The sequence below is a fragment of the Lycium ferocissimum genome, chromosome 7 (assembly GCF_029784015.1).
Source record: "Lycium ferocissimum isolate CSIRO_LF1 chromosome 7, AGI_CSIRO_Lferr_CH_V1, whole genome shotgun sequence".
NCBI classification, from domain to species: Eukaryota; Viridiplantae; Streptophyta; class Magnoliopsida; order Solanales; family Solanaceae; genus Lycium; species Lycium ferocissimum.
The window spans coordinates 29,850,768-29,870,798 of NC_081348.1; the positions used below are offsets into that span (position 1 = coordinate 29,850,768).

Sequence of the window (20,031 nt, forward strand, 5' to 3'; positions counted from 1 at the left end):
GCAAATAAAAAAACCAAATCAATCAATTTTATCTAGTCAGTTTGATTGAATATTTTGAAAGGAAAAAAAAAAAAAAACACACACACACACACACAAAATTGGATTTTCGGTTAGGTGCGGGTTTTCTATGAGCACTTCTGCCTTTATCCCAACCGTCAGGGGAAGGTACGACTCCCAAAGAAAAAGGTACTACACTAAAACGTTGTCCATACTCCAAAGAGGTCTGCCCCAATTTCAATTTAAATCACCCCTTGAAATCTTTTGATATATAAACAGCAAACCAAAAATAGAAGGAAAAAAAATAAGGAAATTAGCACCATTACTCCAATTTATTGATCAAGATCTGAAATTGTGAATTGTGATCAGAGAAGTGAAATGGCGATGGCGAGGGTAAGCTCTGGCCTCGCGTATCCAGAGCGATTCTATGCAGCGGCAGCCTACGCTGGTTTCGATGGATCTCCTGATTCCTCTTCTACCAAAGGTGTCAGCTCCAAGTTCTCAAACGACGCCGCTCTTCTACTTTACGCTCTCTATCAACAGGTCCTTCACACATTTTTCTGTTGGTTGATTTCATTTCTCTACTTTGACTTCTTCAATGCCTTGCTTGATCTAGTGCTGCATTATTTGAATTACGCTTGTGATTTTCGTTTTTAACGTTGTAAACGTTTGGTTTGTTGATAATTCAATTGGAAAGCTGGTTTGGCGTATTGTTTTCGTTGTAGATCTAGAACGTTCATGTTGAAATCACATTAAAATATAGGAGTTTTGGATACCATGCCGTGGGAATTGGAAGGCTGAGTTGAATGTGTGTGTGTTGTTTATACTGATTAGTGGTATGCGAAGGCTCTAGCTTGTTGTGTAAGGCCTAATTTTTTTGATGTTCTAATTGCAGGCAACTGTAGGACCTTGTAAGATTCCTAAGCCTAGAAGTTGGAGTCCAGTAGAACAAAGCAAATGGACGAGGTTTGTTTTTCTATTTTTTTTTTTCCTCTATGATTTGCATGTTAGTAGGTAGTCGAGTGTCGTCTAATTTCCCTTCTCTGTATTATTATTATTACGCCCCTGTTATCTTATCCTTCAATTTTACTATTACTTGTTGTTTCCTTTGCTTCGGTTATCGTGTTATTTGTTGTTGCTACTGTTCTTTTCTTTACTGTATTCTCTTTCATACCTGTTTGATATGCTTTACTTGAGCTGAGGGTCTATCGGAAACAACCTCTCTACCTTCACAAAGTAGGGGTAAGGCTGCGTACATCCTACCCTCACCAGACCTCACTTGTGGGATTACACTGGGTATGTTGTTGTTGTTTTTGTGATTTGTGTGTTACCTAATACTTGATAATGTTATCGAGGATGTTGTAGTTATGTTTTCTTCCACTTGTTACTGGTAACAGGATAAGAAAAGATGCTTGTTGTTCTTTATCTCTTTGTAAAACCTGTAGTTTGATACCATAATTAAACTTGAATAGACGGTTCTTGGGCGTCCGGCGTCTTGTCAGTGAAGAAACTCAAACTGATAAGACAGTTTTTTCCTCTGCAATCTGACTGTTAATCAATACATTATTACTATTAGTGAACTTTAAAGGACAGGTTAAAGTGTTGGAAAACATGAGCATAGCCTTAAATATGTCTATACAAATATATTAGAGAGAGAGATGTGTTAATTTATATTGTTAGCAATGCAACAAAGGGGATATATGGATCATTGTACTTAACATTAGACGCTGATTCCCTTTCTTCTAAATGTGGACCCTATTGCTGAATTAATTATGAGTTGCATTGGTTACCATCAATCACAGCTGATTAACACGCTGTGTTGATTAAAGTTCAGTGCTAATTGGGGCTTGATGATGACAATGGGAAAGAAGTTTGCATGATCTAATTACTGACTGAACCATTGCTGGTCAAACTGATGAGATATATGGCAATTGACCACTGAAATGAGAATGCATGATCTAATTACTGACTGAACCATTGTTGATCAAACTGATGAGATATATGGCAATTGACAACTGAAATGTGAATGAAACCAATGATGGTAAGTGTTTTAGTGAAAATCGTGAAATAATGACAAGGACCATGCTGCTTTTAAACAAAGAGCGAAAAGTGAAGCGCATGCTTCCTCGAGGTGAACCACACAAATTACTACATTTACAAAAACTATGACATATGATTTTAGTGTGTATTGATCTAAACTGCAACTAAAAGTACTAATTAAGCATCAAATACGTACTGATGACAATGTTACCATTCTAAAAAAAAAAAAGTACATACTGATGACGATATTAATCTGACAATATTCAAATTAAACTTCATGAAAATCAAAATCAGTTTTCGACTTCCAATTAATAATCAGCACAAATCAGTTTGCAGCATTCTGTTTTATATTTAATCGCTTTAATGGTTGTACCAATAGAGCAAAAAGAGAGAAGTAAAGGAGAAGTCCCAAAGTCAGAAGTCGTGGAAGAAGTGGACTACCAGACTAGAAGAGGAAATAAGATCATTTGTTCTAAGAAGGAAAACAAGGAAAAAAAAAAAAAACAAGGGAACAAAAATGAGGAAGAAAAGAAATAGAAGTTGTAGAAAAACACTAGGTGATTTCTTCCCATTTGTTTCATGGACAAAATTACTCGGTACCAGCGTTGGTGGGAGGTAGCAGGTACCCTGACCTGCAAGCTGACTCGGAAACCACGGTTGTAAAAAAAGAATGAAGCACGCAACAAACTCAAGAAGAAGAAGAATACAATGACAACAAAGAGAAGGCTTAAACATTACCTGTACTCAAATAGCCCTTTTTGTTTTCTCCTTTTTTCTCATCTTTTAAGGCAATTGCGTTGAATGTCAGATATTTTTTCTGTTGCATTAACTAGTTAGCTAGCAGTTTTGCTTTCTCAAAAAGCAAAAAAAGGCAGCTAGCAGTTTTGAGTGATAACGTATGTGCCACCTTTGATTGGTTGATCTCCCATTCCTTCTCTTCATTAATTATGGTCTTAGAGATCAGTGCAGATCAGTTCTTTCCTGCCTTACTATAACATATGGTAATGTGGCTTGAATCTGTGTACTAAAAGGTTTTTGTATTTATGAAGCTGGAATGGGCTTGGAAACATGGCTTCCACAGAGGCAATGCGTCTTTTTGTGAAAATACTGGAGGTTTGTGTGGAGCTAATTCTGCCCAACTCTTGATAATTGAAAAGCATGAACTAAACACATTGATTTGTTGTGGCAGGAAGAAGATCCAGGATGGTATTCAAGGGCTTCAAACTTTGTTTCAGAACCTGCAGTACAGGGTGAAAAGAATGTGAGCGTATATTAGTTTATATGATTCTGTTCTTCAACCGCATCTGTTTTCTTGTTGTTTTGTGCATCTGAATTTTTCTTTTTATTTGATGTCTCTAATTTCATCTTTGGTTCAGAATGAGACGAAAGTGGAGTCAGTTACCGAAAATGGAAATGTTCTTCCGGAGATAAAAACTATTCCTGCTGAAAATGGGAACTTGTCGGAACCTCAGGATAAAGATGTTGTATCAGAAGGCTCTGGTGCAGTTGGTGTGTATGACCAATGGGTTGCACCTCCTATATCCGGTCCACGGCCAAGAGCTCGATATGAGGTAGTATTTGTTTTCCATTCTCTGATTTTAGTTTTAATATTCTTAATCTTCCTTTCTCAAATTCTTCACCTCCTTTCACAGCACGGAGCAGCCGTTATTGATGATAAGATGTATATATTTGGAGGGAACCACAATGGACGGTATCTTAGTGATCTCCAGGTGGGTGAACTATCTGCACAAGGTGGTCTTTGATATCTCTAGGAGATCATCAATGACATTCTTGATCATCAGATATCGAGCTTTTATCATGAATCAGCAGTTTTTTATACTCTGGCTATACCTTTTGGTGGTTGTGCTTGTAAGCTTGTTGTTAGTCTTAACACCGTAGATGTTTGCATATTTAGATCTCATTCTTTTCTATGATTTCGTCTAGCTTTTCTTCTTTGGTAGCTGGGTACTCAATTTCTTTAATAAGATTTGAGGGTCATTGCAGGCTTTGGACTTGAGAAGTTGGACATGGTCGAAAGTAGAGGTTAAAACATCTGGTGAGGCTTCTCAAGTGCCAGTAGCTCCCTTTGCTGGTCACTCCCTGGTTAGTACCGATATTGGTTTAATACAGTGTTAGTCACACCCATTTATGCTCTGTATTTGCGCAAGGATTCAGCTCATTTAAGTTTGAAATTTCTCTTAGCTCATCAAGTTGCATGCTCTCTCTCTCCTTCCCTCTGTTTTTCCTTTCTTATTTGAGGTTTTCTTTTGTGTTTATAGATACCTTGGGAAGGAAATAAGCTCATATCAATCGGTGGACATACAAAAGATCCTTCTGAAACCATGCAAGGTTTGTTAATATTGTTTAAGTTTGATTTCATTTACATTGACGTTGTACAAGAGCAGTGTACGGCATGATTTAGTGTTTAGTAACATATTAGCAGCCTAAAATTGATCTGAAGTCTTATCTTCCCGGGAAGACATGCTATTTGGTCAGTTGACAATATTCACTGTGGTTGTGTGCATTACTCTTTTCCTGGCATACAAGGGCGACTTATTGCAGACGTGAAGCAATTATTTGAGCTTATACCTTGCTATTTTAGGTCGCTAGCCACATAAGTTATCGTTTCTTTGGCATGCTTGTTTGAGTTTTCTCATTACCCGGATCTCCTGTGGGAATGATTTGGAAGATCCAAAACCAAAAATAGTGGTATTTGCTAGCAACAACATAATGGAGGCGGTCACTCAATATAGATTGATCCGACAAATTACGTCCTCCGAGTTCTTTGCTGGTCTTCTGAGAGAAAATTTCTCTCTCCCTCTCTCCATTTTTTTTTTTGAACGGTGCCCTCAGTAAATCAGTTTTGTGATAGCAAGATTTACCCCCCCAATCTCCCCTCCCCCTCCTCGTTTTTCCTTGTTGGAAGTGGAAAATGTCTGATGTAATTTATGTTGGAAATTGTTTCTGTAAAAGTATCATATACTTAGATGGTCTAGAAGCACAGCAGGTAATGTACTTAAAATGCAAAAAGCACAGCTAAGGTTCTACATTCTCAGAGACTTAATGAACTCAATTATTGAGAAATATTATCTACCATGTCTCTCCTATACCAAAAAAATAAATTCTGAAGACATCTATTTTTTACAGAAGAAATGACTTTTTTTTTTTTTTTAATGACATGGGAACCCGCAGTCGCTACCTTTCGGGTGCGCACAGGGTAAACCCAGCTCCTGTGTAATAGCTCGCAAACCACACAGGAGAGATAACCCGCACTAGGCAAGCCCGTGCGACGAGCTCGACCCAGAAGGCAAATCCCCTGCTGTTGTAGGCAGGGGGTTTCGAACCTGAGACCTCTATTATGAAACCCCCATGCTCAAACAACTGAGCCATCCTTGCGGGTGAAGAAATGACTTTTCTGATCTTCAAAACATCTCTTATTCCTTTCTAAGCAGATTATACAAAAGATGCAAACTGGGACAGTATGCCAGATTTTCTTTAATTTTTTCTCTTTCTGGCGCTGCTAACAGTCCAAGAAGCCTCTCACAATGTATGGCATCACCCAATTTACGCCACTAGTTAGAAGGGCAGCAGCTAACTATTCGTCATCTAGTCTGCTATATGAAGCCTCTATATCTATTCTGCTGATCTGTTCGAGCCCATTTCATTCCAATACACGTTAATTGGGCGTTCTTTAAGACTAGAGATTTTCTTTAACCAGAATCTAATGTAAGTGTAACAACAACTAAGCCTTTTCCAACTAGTTGGTTTCGCCTATATGGATCATTTGCTCCCATTATTTTCTGCTTTTGGAGCATGGATTCTTAGAAACTGTATGTCTTTTGTGACAACTTTTCTAGCTGGGTTTTTAGGTCTATGTCATTTCATGTTACCACATTCTATGATTATAGTTTTACACTTATTGACTGGTGCATTTGGTAGTCGACATTTTACATGACGGGTTCTCTAAGACGGCTTCTCTTATTTTGTCTGCTATGTGTAATCTTTGCATCCTCAGCGGTACATGATTTTTTCTAATTTTGTATGGCTTCACATCCATATTAGCATGAACATTTTTACAACAGCCCTGAAAAAATGCAACATTCATTTTGCTATAACATTGCTTTCACAATTGTCCTATAAAACTTGCTTTCCACTTTGGTATCTTCCTATCACATAGCACTCAATTATTCTATTTGGTATTATGTTAGTTGAAATTAAATCATTCAATGGCTCAGCTGCTCAGGTATTATGGCTAGGAACTGCTTCATCTTTGAGTTTGTGGTGATCTTGCTTAATAACTTTCTTGATAACAAATCTGAATTGCCGGTGGTATCTAGAGAAATATTGCTGTCAGTAGATAGATATCTATTTTTAGAATCTTAATCACTTGAATATTTGTTTTGCTGCTTTAGTTACCAGTTTCAAAAAAAAAAAAATTGTTGTGCTGCTTAATGCTATGCTCCATTTATTTGCCAGTGAAGGTGTTTGATCTGCAAACACATACTTGGTCAAACTTGAAGACTTATGGAAAGCCACCGGTATGTCTGTTTATGCCATGGTACTCTTTCTCGTTTGAGTAGCTTCAAATTTCATGACATCCCTCTTTCTGATTTTGATAACTTCTTCTTTTAGATGTTTCCCATCTAAAATGCTTTTTTGTTCATGACATTCAGAATCAGTTCTAAGATTTGACCATTCCTCTTATGATTTCTTTTGTCATTTTTCATATTTTCCACGTCCTGGAACTTAACACTGTGTTTGGTTCTATGGATAGGGGAGAGGTCTTGGTGGGGTGGGGGTTTAAGGAGAGAGAACTTAACTAGTCTACTTTCCAAAGGAAGTATTAATGATTTGTTAAAGTTGTTTGGTAGGTTGGAAGGTAAGTAAATGTGACACTTTTGCTTTGCAAGGATGGGAGAACGGAACACAACCCTCCCCTTTTACTTCCTTTTATCAAACAAGAGAAATGATTCTTACCTCTCGACATTCACTCATTCAGCCGACCTTTCCCCTTTCCACCCCAACTAAACACAGCGCGGCATTAACATGTTATTTGTCACCTTGCTCTTATCCATTTTAAACTGAAGTATAAATGAAAGACGTACACTAATTATTTTGTACTTGTTATTTGACTAAATAAAGTTCCCATTTGCTTTTGCAGTTATCTCGTGGAGGTCATTCAGTTACCCCTGCAGGAACAAGCTTAGTAATATTTGGCGGACAAGATGCAAATCGATCTCTTTTGAACGATCTTCACATTCTAGACTTGGAAACCATGACCTGGGATGAAATGGACACATTGTAAGATGCTTTCAGGAAGTTTAAGCATCTTTGTTTTCCCTTCATACTTTCTTGCTTACCTGTTGAAGGACAAACAAGTTCGTCTCCATGTGTGTGTCTATGTTATAAGTCTTTGCATTGTCAGGCTAGCTTACTCCTATTGTTTGTGTGCGTAGGTACAATCTCCCAAGGTCAAAAGTCTGAAAGTTAAAAAAAAATTAACTTGTATAATATTCTTAACATCTTCTCTTTGAAAGCTTAGCTCCACAAGTACTTAGCGGCAATATACCTTTATCAACGTGCAATATCCAAGTGGTCTTGCCATTTTGTTATGTAGAATCCTAATTCATTCACCTAGCTCTTTTCGTTTGTTAGGGGGGTGCCTCCTTCTCCAAGGTCCGATCATGCTGCTGCACTACATGCTGAGCGATACCTTCTTATTTATGGCGGGGGCTCTCATGCTACTTGCTTCAATGATCTGCATGTCCTTGATTTACAAACTGTGAGACTGTGCATTCAGTTTCTAGCTGTTGCAAAAGTGCTCAAGTGCGATCCTTTATCTATAATGGGTAATTTTGATTTATTCTACTTTTGTAGATGGAATGGTCAACTCCTACTCAACAGGGTGAAATACCAAGTCCACGTGCTGGCCATGCTGGTGCAACAGTTGGAGAGAGTTGGTTTATTACTGGTGGAGGCAACAATAAGAGTGGTATGCATTTGCCCTCTTAACAATTTGCATGGGATCATGACAATTCTAACTTCTAAGTGTTTTTTTTTTTTTTTTAGAATAGTAAATGGCATTTCATTTATGGCAAGCAGCACTAAGTAAGTGCGGTGATATTACATCAACAGAACTTCTCAGTGTTATTTTTGTTAGGATCTTTTACTTTTTTCTTTCCTTCAACGAGGGCTGATGATACAAGTTAGAACTTTAAATCCATAACTGAATTATTGTTGTCATGCTTACCTTTCAGGTATTATTTAACTTTTTTTAGAACCTTAGAAGTCATAGCTTAAATTCTGACATTATGCCTTGATATGAAGAATCAAGACAGGCGTGTGAACCTCTTTGTCATTACATTTGAAGGCCTTAATGTTACAGAAATGATGAGAGCAAACCAGTCTCTTTTTGTCGGGGGGCTGGGGGTTCAATGAGTAAATTCCTTCTTTTGGGGGCTGGGTGTAGTTTCAGATCATCTCAGTTCTCATGAATCCTTCTTAGCAATTGTGTTATCTATCCTGTTGCAACGTACTTCTGATGGTGTGTAGTGGCCTGCACTGCGGGAGAACGGGAATCAAGTGGTTCAAATCCTTGCTTAATTTCCATCTTAAAAAATGGTTTCATCTATACTCACCTTCACATCTTTTTTCTTTGCGTGATTCTTCCATTCTATACGTTCTCTCCCAGGAGAAGGTAGAAATGGTTAATTGCAACCCCTTTTTTCACAAGGTAGTACCATGTGAAAGGAAGCGGACTCTAGTTTCAAAATATATAAAATGTCTCTTGAACCTGATTTATGGTAGAATTTGGGCATTTGTAATGCTAAGAAATGTAGCAGATCAGATTCAAGTGGACTGTTTTGGTTCTCTGCTTGGTTTGTATAGGAAGTAGGTTGGTCTTTGTATGACAGGAACTTTAGTCAGTCAGGAAGTCATTTGAATTTGTGGGTGCTGCTTATTGGTGAATCTACCAAAGAAATGAGTGGTTCCATAATGTCTAACCTGGAGAAACTATGCTATCAAGATAAGAGGACACACTTAGTCATTGCATGATGTTGGCAGTTCTGTGAATCACTTTATTGTTGCTTCAAAATTGTTAATTTGTGTTGACCAGTCCAAACTTCATGTATTTATGCTATTTTTCCACTCTCTTACACTTAATGCAGGGGTCTCTGAAACTGTTGTCCTCAACATGTCTACGCTGAGTTGGTCCACTGTAACAACTGTTCAAGGGCGTGTTCCTCTTGCTAGTGAGGTATTTAATGTTCTGACTGGTGTTTAGGTTTTTAAACCACCAACAAGTTTATTTGTTTCTAATTAAGCATTTGGTGATTACGTTACAAAGCCTTCTTTTGTTCTATTATAGTGATGGTATACAAGGAATTATCCTGATTGGACCATACTAATTTAAGCTTCTTGTTTGCAATATTGATATGCTGCATGTAGCTTTTCGTCATACTTTCTTCTCCTCAATATTGGCCTAAGTTTCTGTTCTCGAAGCGTAACACTCTGATCAAATCTGTGATATGTATCAATGTGATTTGAGGCAGTGGAGTTCGACTAGCAGAAGATATTCATCAACATTCTTATTGTCTAAAATCCAAATTGACCATAGTATCAAGATAGCTCACTCTTTAAGTGTTACCAGCTTACACCTAAACGGCTAAATGACGCGGTTCAATGGTACAGTTCTGAAACTAGATAATTGGTTCACTTAGGATGTAACAACAATGAAACGATGCTGAAAATTGTTGGAACTCTTGATGAACTAAAGCGAGACCTTTTTGGTGTTCTTATTGCTGTATGGCCACTCATCACATGGGACTGAAATGTATGTTTCTGTATATCTAAATGTTAAACTCAATAAACTGTGCATTACAATAAATTCTCTTGTCAACAGGGCTTGAGTTTGGTGTTGTGTTCATATAATGGTGAAGATATCCTAGTTTCTTTTGGGGGATACAATGGGCGGTACAGTAATGAGGTAAGGTTGCTAATGCTTCTCCTTTTCTGGTACAGATGAACTTTTTCCTTTGACATTTCCACTCGCAGATCAGACCTTATATGGCAGCTAGTTGGTTGCTTGGTTTCTTTATCCCTTTTATGATTACTTAAAATCTTTGCTGTGGCTTTGCTTACTCTTTTTAAGGTCAATGTACTGAAACCAAGCCACAAATCAACTTTGCAATCTATGGAGACTCCTGTACCTGATAGTGTTTCTGCAGTACAAAACACTACTAATGCCACGAGGGATTTGGAGTCAGATATTGCAACAGGCCAAGAAGGAAAAATCAGGGAAATCATGATGGACAACATTGAGTCTGAGCCAATGGTATTATGATATATAAAATACGTTATCTTGCATCAATTGTTAGTGATATGGACACGAGTTTGGTTGCTTTACTTTAGGAAAAAAACTTTAGTTTAGTTTGGTTAACATCTTTCTTTAAGACAGCAGGAATGTTGGCCTATAAAGCTGGTTTCTGAAGTCCAGATAAGATTTGTCCTCTGATTAGAAAATAAATACTCATGCCCGAATCTAGTTGGTGAAAGGATTCGATTTTCAAGCAATGAACTCTGTTGAAGTGCTCAACTCTGATTAATTGAACCCCTTCAAAGATAGATCTAACCCATTGTAACTACTCCTGCCTAAATGCAATGACTACATAATTCATTTTGGATGTGTAGCTTGGGCTTGGACAGGGACACAAACATGAGTCCAAGTCTTGCAAAGTGATGAGTTTTAACAGTACACATGCATGTGTTGGTCTGTATATATGACCTTAGCTTATTAAAAAACATTAAAGTCATGGGTCGCCATGAGGATTTTTATATGTTTTACAGTATTGTCTATTAGCACTTGCGTATGTGGGTTATTTCAGTGCTTAGTAACAAATGTTTGGCTCCTCTAGTGTCTCTTGTTGTCTCTTCTTGATCTATCTTAGCAGTTCCAAAATTCGTGTGTTGCATCCTGCAGAGAAGAAATCTGGAGAATATAGTTCTCTGCTATATTTAGTAAGGTTGTGCATTACAATTGATGCTGAGGAACTATATGTTGCCCTTCTATTAGATATAACTTCCAATTTCCAAGTAAATGTTGATTTATAGTCGATGAATGCCAATTATTTCCTTGTCCTACCTCTATTCACCTCTTAGCATGACATAATCATCTAAGCTGTTTCTTTTCCTTTAATTGTAGCATCATACGGCCTTGTTTTGGCTTACAAAATCAACTTCAAAAATCTCATGCTAAATGCCTGTCTGTAGATATAATATCTAATATTTCAGTGAAATAGCCTAATGAGTTTTGTTATCACGATTCACATGCCACTATATGCATGGACTACTTGACAACCAAAAATCTGGATATTTAATCATGTTTATTTTTACCAGTGGTATAGCTAAAGTATTAAGATCCTGTTACTCATAGTGTGTGTGTGTTAAGAAAATGGATCTTAGTGGGACACTAACAATGTGACAAAGCCAATACAGCCAGCTTGAACTTGCACTTGAGTTGTCGGCGAGCCATTCTTAGCCTGGCTTTGCTTTACTTAATGCTATTTGATATGGCAATTTCAAAATTTCTCCCTTCTCTTATTTGTTGCAACTGACAATCCACTACATTGTTACGTTCCTTTTTGTACTTAAGTCATAATACTTATTCTTTGTGATCATACTCTTCTCGACCATTATTTTGTTTGTTTTTTCCTTGTCTTTCCCTTGAGACTTGATCTTACATCTCATCTTGCAGGTGAACAAAGTTGAAGAAACCAGTGAACGGCTTATAACTGCGCTCAAAGCTGAGAAGGAAGAATTAGAGTCATCTATCAGCAAAGAGAAATTGCAAACGCTTCAGTTGAAGGAAGACTTGATTGATGCTGAGGCTCGCAATACAGATCTTTACAAGGTAACTACTCCTTCAGATTGATAAGTATGCTTCTTAGAGAGTTAGCAAAAGTTTCTGCAGTTTTTGCTTCTTTCTAGCTTGATGGAACTTTGGCTTAACATTTTTGATTTGGTTTAATCGCTAATCAATAGTAGTTTCTTTCTACCATAGAGAGATAAAGTTCTACTAGTATCTTTTGGACTTTAATGATGCTTTATGCGTTAATAGGCTACTTTGTAATTTTTGCTTCTTTTCCGCACGTAAAGTGAGTTTTTCTGGAACTCTGGTTTTCAAATGTTCTTCCTAGGCTCCTTTTAATGTATCATCTGCCTGTCTTCCGTTCTTCATTGCAGTCCCTGGTGTATTTATATTATAAGCAATCACTAATCTTCACTATTACCCCTGAAGCATTGATTGTCGCTCCCCAATTTTTTAATTCTAATGTGCACAATTGTGTCAAGTAAATCATTTGGTGATCGGAAAAAATATTTGGCATTATGCATCCTTTCTGTGATTTGTTGTTTCATGTGCAATTCTCTCTTTCTCCTTCACCTGGAGGTCCTTAATTTGCTTTCCGGCAATAGGGACACTACTGGGCACGAACCAACAGTAACCTTCAGTTTCAACTTCAATTTTCTTAATTATGCAGGAGCTCCAATCTGTACGTGGTCAACTTGCTTCTGAACAATCAAGATGTTTCAAACTAGAGGTATGGATTAGTTAAATTAATTAGAACATACTAAAAAAAAAAATCCCGTATACACTTTTTCTTTTTAAAATCCTTTTCTGGTGGGTGGTGGAATTGGAATGATTTTGAGGGGTTTCCTGAGGTTAATGATTGCATATTTCGACTGAAAACATCTAAATGGATTTGTTTAAAAATCTTGCAGTTGAACCTTTTCTTTGTGTGGTATTTTCAGTTTTCATATCTAAACTTTTGCATTTATATACTGATGTTACGAAATGACTACCTAAGTATTTTGTTATGTATTCACATTATGATTGTTACCTTCCTTCAGCATGTTGACACTTTTGGCTATCCTTTCTGATTCAGTATTTGCATTCCATTTTAGCAAAAATAAATCATGTTGAGAGATGTTATTAGCTTCCACCACCCGACTCTCATATAATGGAGAATTCCAAAGCTGGGATTATTAGAAGTTGGTATTGTAACTAAAAAATGAAGATTCACCATACATTCTTAGCATGCGTCTCCCATTGTACACCCACCCACCTACGATACATGCATATTTACGAATTAGAACCTTGGAGTAAGACTGGTTACTACTTTTTTTGATAAGGTAAATAATTTTATTAACAGTTAGGGAAAAACCCCATATACAAGCCATATACCAAAAGAAGAGAACCTACACCAAAATATGATTCTCAACAAACGAGTTCCAATTCTCTATACAAATTGGGACCTCGTAAGTACACCAAAAATAAACTAGAGACAAATTACTACTCTGCATTGTTACAAAATTAAGCTCCACCCCTTCAAATGCCCTCCTATTCCTCTCTTTCCAAATGACCCACATGATTGCTAAGGGGGCAATGCTCCATGCCATCAGGCTTTTCTTTCCCATTCTATGAGTCCAACTTTGCAGAGCCGCCTTCACTGTACCCGGCATGACCCATTGCATCAAAGTCAAATGGAGGACCACCCTCCATAACCGTCTAGCCACCTTTCAATGCAAAAGAAGATGATCCACACTTTCCCCTCCACTTTTACACATAAAACACCAACTAACATAGGTGATTTTCTTCTTTCTCAAATTCTCCGCTGTTAAGATCACACCCCTTAATGCCAACCAAACAAAGAAACACACTCTCCTAGGTACTCTAGGGATCCAAATGGAGTCATGGGGGAAAGTATATTCCTCTCGCACTAGCAACCTCTTATAATAAGAGCTAACAGTGAAGCCGTCTCCGCTCTCCCTCCAACTCCACACATCTGATATGTTGTTTGGTGTGTCTAGCCCATACAAAAGGTCTATCAAATTGTGAAATTCTTCCATCTCCCAATCATGAAGGTTTCTTCTGAATCTTAAATCCCAGGGAATAACACCCTCATGAGATCATGTAGCTGTAGTTACTATAGTTGCTGCTATTATTCAGGCATGCGGTTTGTCTTTCTTAACTAAGATGGGAAGTAAATGAGTTTAAGCTAATTCAACAGGTTGATGTTGCGGAGCTAAGACAAAAGCTACAGAATCTGGAAAGCTTAAAGAAAGAACTTGAGCTACTCCAACGACAAAAAGCTGCATCAGAGCAAGCCTTGAATGAGAAGAGAAGGCAGAGCTCTGGTGGAGTATGGGGATGGATTGCTGGAACTCCACCTAATCAACAGAATGATGCTTGATGTGATAACTTTGATAATAGAAACCCAGTTTTTTATTGATCATTTTTTGTTAAAATATTTTTTATTTTTGTTAGCTGTTCTTTTCATAGATAAAATAAGATATGGAGTGGGAATTCTTTTAGGGTGGTGGGGAAGTAGCGTCTTTGTATCAGGGCAGACGGGATTTTTGTTGTATAATTATGAGTGGCCGTGACCTGTGACTGCTACTTATTTTTTGGTCGAGTCTTTATCCGAACTATTCTCAGAAAGAGAATTAATGGGTGACAAAGTATAGGGCGACTTGTTATGAGGCTTTCAGGTATCTATGGATTTTTGTAATGCATTTCTTCTTACTGTAGTTGTGTCCTGGGAAAAGGGTGAATTGCAATTATTCATAGGCTGAAGTATGAACTGTAATACTTTTTAGCCTATGGTTACATTAAGTTATGTCTTAGTTTTGTCTCCTCTTCGAAAAGGAAGCAGTCAAGGAGAAATTGATGAGGGAAATGGGTCATAAAAGAAGTTAAAAACACGGGTAAAATTGCCAGCTTCTAAGCAGCTGTTGACTAGAATTCATTTCAAGATAATTTTGAAGTTCTTACTGATGTGAAAGGACCTTTTTGAGCCTGTTTGGCTTAGTTAATCGAAAGTATTAACAAAGATTTCAGCACTTTCAAGTGTTAAAAAGTAATCTTATAAATAAGCAATTTCGTATTTAAGCAAAAATATTGATATTGATAATTAATTGCTGGTGTGTATGATATTAAAGTTATTACTAAAGAAGTATTAATTTAAATAGTACTTCTACAAAAAAAGACGAATGGTAGAAAAAAAACCTTTCTAGTGCAATTTTAGCTGAATTTATTATAGGGTAGGCTCTTTGAATTGATTGCCTTAAGGCGATGAAGTCCCTCTATGGTTTTCAGGGGCGGACCCACATGGTCTCAAGTGGATTCATATGAACCCACTTGTCAAAAAATTACAGTGTATATATATATATATTTATTCAGTTTTTGAAAAAATAGAATGATATATTTAATATTTGACTGCACTTCAACCAACTGCAGTGCTCAGCGCAGTGGCAAGTGGGTTCAAAATTTTGTGAATGGTCGCGAGTTCGAAACCATCTACAACAAATCAGCGATCTTTTTTTTCTTTTAGTCATTTAAAATTAAAATTTCACCACACAAGTAATATTATAAGTCATTACCTACTGTGCTAATTTAACCACACAAGTAATAATATTATGTCATAACCACGGAAAGCACAGCAAAGATTCGTCCCTTACTCCCTTTTCCCTTTTTTTTTTTTTTCAATTTCTAATATAATAGAATTAAAATACAAAAAGGACCCAAATCCCAATCTAAAAGGGTACTGAAAAGTGAAATCCCCAATCTCAAACTCCCCGCTCGTCTCTCTCAAGTCTTAGCTGAAGCAAATTTCACCATCACAAGTTCGGCTCTTGCATCAACGCAACACCAAGCAATATCGATCAAGTTCGCCTCTTTGTCCTTTACTCTGTACTTCCATATAAATAAAATTATTGTGGCTGTTTTTGATTTCTTTACTTGAGAAAAACCCTACCACTTAAAATTGAAGAAAATTGATTTTGGGATTTTGGATGCTAAATATAAGCATGTAATGGAAGGAATAGGTAGAATGAAAACAAAGTTTTCATAATAAAATAGTTCTCAAGCATGATGCCATTTTTTCTACAGTTATAATAAAACTCTGTAATAGAATAGAAAAGTTAATGATATTGAACCTTTTTCCTATGTCTTAGCTTTTGTTCTTGCCTCTTATTCTGTTATATTATTGTTCTAACTTCTAATTAGAATGTTAATTTTGTAATCCAAATCAAAGTCCAATGAAGAGATATTTCTCTACGGTATCGTCCAAGTTTCCACAACCAAGTTCATCCGCTCAAAATGTTCCTCGTGTGAAAGAAAACTTGAATCGCTTGAAGAAAATCATCGTTACGCTAAAAAACAAAAACGGAGTAGATTTGGATTCTCTTCCGGCGGATCCAAATAAAAGAATACTCATTCTCGACTATCATCCGATTTGAACGTGATGAGATTAGACGAGCATATATCCAAAGGGGTCCTCATCAACCTCGAGCTTCCTAGGTTTCACATCAAACGATTTTTACGGATATAAACGTCGTTTTTAATCGTAAATGGTATAAAAAATACCATGATTGGTTGGAGTATAGTGTGGTAGAAAGATGCTCGCTTATTGTTTGTGTTGTTATTTATTTAAAGATGAAAGCATTCATCAAGGGGAGGCGAAGCATTTTCAAGTATAGTTCAAGAGTTGGCACAAAAGAAAAGATTAGATACGACGTTGGTGAGTTGAACAGTGATCACAACCGTGCAAAGAAAAAGTGTGAAGATCTAATGCGACAAGAACGATCCAAGTTGCGTTTGTAAAGCCGGATAATAAAGCTAAGCTTGAGCACAAAATTCGTTTAAAGGCTTGATTGAGGTGGTGAGACTCATCTCGAATCAAGGATTGGCATTTCGTGGACATCGTGAAGATGAATCATCATTAAACAAAGGTAACTTTCTTGAAATTCTTTCATGGTATGCGAAGCGGTGTGATAAAATTAGTGATCTTGTGTTGAAGGCTCCAAAACAATCGCCTGACTTCTCATAAAATTCAAAAAAGATATTATCACCGCATGTAAGTTGGAAACAATTAAAGCTATTATGGAGGACCTAAATGGTGACTATTTCTCATCGCTAGTTGTGAATCTTGTGATGTGTGTCACGTAAGGAGCAAATGGCAATTGTTTTGTGATATGTTGATAAATGGGGATGTAGGCGGAACGCTTTATTGGGATTGTTCATGTTAAATAATACTAGTGCTCTATGTTTAAAAGAAGCAATTGTTAACTACCTTGCTCAACATTCTTTGAGTTTATCTAATATACGTGGACAATGCTTTATGATGGAGCAAGTAATATGCAAGTATGCGTCTAAGTGGCCTTAAAATTTTTGATTCAACGGAAAGTAGATCGGCTTCACGCGATTCATCGTTTTGCTCATCAACTTCAATTGACTCTTGTCGGGGTATCTAAAAAATGTCTTCCGGTTGGAGAACTTGTATTGTTGGTTTCTAATGTCTTAAATGTAGTGGGAGGTTCTTTTAAACGCATGGATGAACTTCGAGAATCTCAAGCAGAAAAAGTTCAAGAGGCACTAGATATGGGCGAGGTTGAAACTGGTAAGGGCTTGAATCAAGAGCTTGGTCTTGCTAGAGCTGCTGATACTCGTTGGGGTTCACACTACAAATCATTTAAGAACTTCATTAGTATGTTTGGCTCTATTACCGATGTTCTTGATACTATTGTTGTTGATTCCGAATGTGTTGAAGATAGTTGTAAGGCAACAGGATACCTTAGAGTTTGTCAAACATTTGAAATTGCTTTCATATTGTACTTAATGAGAGATATTTTGGCGATTACAAATGAGCTTAATGAATCCTTACAAAAGAAAGAACAAGATATTGAAAATGCCATGTTACTTGTTAAAGTGGCGAAGAAACGTTAAGATCCGAGAGAGGAAGGATGGGATCCAACTTATCGAGAATGTGTCCGCATTTTTGTGTCAAGTATGATATTTTGATACCTAATTTTGATGAGTTCTATATTAATTTTGGAAGATCTCGACGTAAAGTTGCGGAGCATACTTTCTCACATCACTATCATGTCGATATATTTTTTAAGATTATTGATTGGCAACTTCGAAGAACTCAATGATCGTTTTAATGAGGAGAGAACGGATTTGCTTATTGGAGTTGCTTGCTTGAATCGATTGATTCATTTTCTAGTTTTGACATCAATAAAATATTGAGAATGGCTGAATTATATCCTGATGATTTTGGTGAAGATATAATGGTTACTCTTAAAAATCAGCTTGAGACTTATATTGTTGATGTCCGTAATGTTGATGAAAGGTTCTCCAACCTGAAAGGACTTGGTGATCTTTCTAAAAAAAGCTAGTTAAGGCAAAGAAACATTTAAATTATCCCCTTGTGTTTCGCCTTGTAAAATTTGCATTGCTCCTACCGGTCGCCACAGCTACAGTTGAAAGAGCTTTTTCGGCGATGAAGTTGATAAAGAGTGAATTGCGAAATCGAATGGATGACGACTTCATGAGCGGTTGTATGGCGTCTTATGTAGAAAAAAATATATTTAAGACCGTTTGAGAGTATTATGAATAGGTTTCAAAAAATGAAAACTCGTAGAATACAATTGTAATAATATATTTTAATTAATCAAACTTTATTTTGGTGCTACTATCAATCTTATGGTCAAGAATTTGGAATTCTCTGTAACTTTCTATAGCTATCTGTTTGGTAGTGGAGAGCCTGCTAACAATTCTCAGACTACTCTCAACCAGGAAAAGGCTCCAACTAATGATCATGCCCCAAAAGCCACCTTCAACTACAATGGAGGCATCTTTATTTGATGGACAAACAAGGAAGGAAAAGTGTTTGCTGCTCATAAGCTTTACTAGAATGGTATGTCATTTTTACTTTTTTAGTCCTTGATGGAGTTTGTTATGTGAAAATATAATACAACTTGGTGAACTGCACACATCTTTTTAAATTGCTCTATCATGACTTATTCGCTTCCGTTGTTTCTTTTATTTTTTTTGTATTGATTTGAATTGTTTGTCCTTGTGCCGAGGGTCTACCGCAAAATAATATCTCTACCTCCCATTTGAATGTTTTTGTCCACTCTATTTTTTTCAGATATTGAACCCGCTTAGTGAAAATTCTGGGTCCGCCACTGATGATTTTGTGGAGGGATATTTTGGGGAGCACAAAATATATTCAAAAGGAAATAGTACTTAAATTTGTTTGTTATAGCAAAGGTGCTTATAAAATTAAAAGTTAGAACTATGAGTGGTAAATTTATGATTTTGATTAATTTTCTTTTTTACCAAATATGTGTAGTAAGAAAAAATCTTCATAATTTGGGTTTTCTCTTTGACTTGGAATTTTATAATGTGGCACGTTATTTACTATGGCCTATTTGTCTTATAATGGGGGATAGAGAGGAGACGACGATAACAACAACATACCTAGCAAGAGGAGATAATCGTATGTCATTTATGAAATTTGTTGTCTTTATTTTTATTAGGGAAATCATTTTCTTTGTGTATGATTGAAATTTAGTAATTTTTGCCTAATTTCAGCCTTATGTCCATGAACTTTTCGGAAAGAAATGGTTGAAGTCAGGTAAAATTAATTAACCTTTAACCATATATGATTGAATTTTAGCCACATATGATTGAAGTTCAGGCAAAAATGGCTGAATTCAACCATATGCCTAAGCTTTAGCTATATGTGAAACTTCAAAATATGAGTTGTCCCGAAATAGATACACGTGCAAAATTTTTAAAAACAGACACAAGTTAAATTGCGTGTCAAAATCCGTGTACTTCGCCTCCTTTGGCCCAAAAATCAAAATCTTGTTTTTAGTTTTCGACAAAATTCCCACAAATTTTAGGGTAATCTTGTGACAAATCCTTCTCTTCTTGACAATTTAACTAAGGGCAATTTGCATGATTACCCTTACTCGGGGTTGGTCTTTAATTTTTGCCCTTTGCTAAAAATTCCTTGGTTTCGGATTTGAACCCCCGCTCAGTAAAAATTTAAAAATAAAATAAAAATCGCAAGTAGTTTTTGGATTAGCAAGGCAGAGGTTTGCCTCAAACTTTGCCTAATCAGGCAAAGTTAGATTTTGCCCGAG

General features: G+C 36.7%; 1 protein-coding gene across 2 annotated transcripts; it reads left to right on the forward strand.

Annotated features, from left to right (window-relative positions):
* Nucleotides 1-219: 219 nt before the first annotated feature.
* Nucleotides 220-14,625, forward strand: LOC132064258 (acyl-CoA-binding domain-containing protein 4-like). 2 transcript variants are annotated; one of them, XM_059457173.1, is made up of 18 exons: nucleotides 220-540; nucleotides 893-963; nucleotides 3,087-3,150; nucleotides 3,227-3,304; nucleotides 3,414-3,608; nucleotides 3,690-3,767; nucleotides 4,042-4,140; nucleotides 4,317-4,386; nucleotides 6,514-6,575; nucleotides 7,199-7,338; nucleotides 7,693-7,819; nucleotides 7,915-8,029; nucleotides 9,207-9,295; nucleotides 9,941-10,024; nucleotides 10,190-10,372; nucleotides 11,792-11,947; nucleotides 12,576-12,635; nucleotides 14,106-14,625. In XM_059457173.1, exons 1-18 carry the CDS (start codon nucleotides 376-378, stop codon nucleotides 14,286-14,288), a joined length of 2,019 nt encoding a protein of 672 aa, XP_059313156.1. In that variant the 5' UTR covers nucleotides 220-375; the 3' UTR covers nucleotides 14,289-14,625. The 2 variants fall into 2 exon arrangements, with proteins under 2 accessions (XP_059313156.1, XP_059313157.1); XM_059457174.1 differs by having other exon boundaries at nucleotides 224-540; nucleotides 3,227-3,298.
* The last annotated feature ends 5,406 nt before the right edge of the window (nucleotides 14,626-20,031 follow it).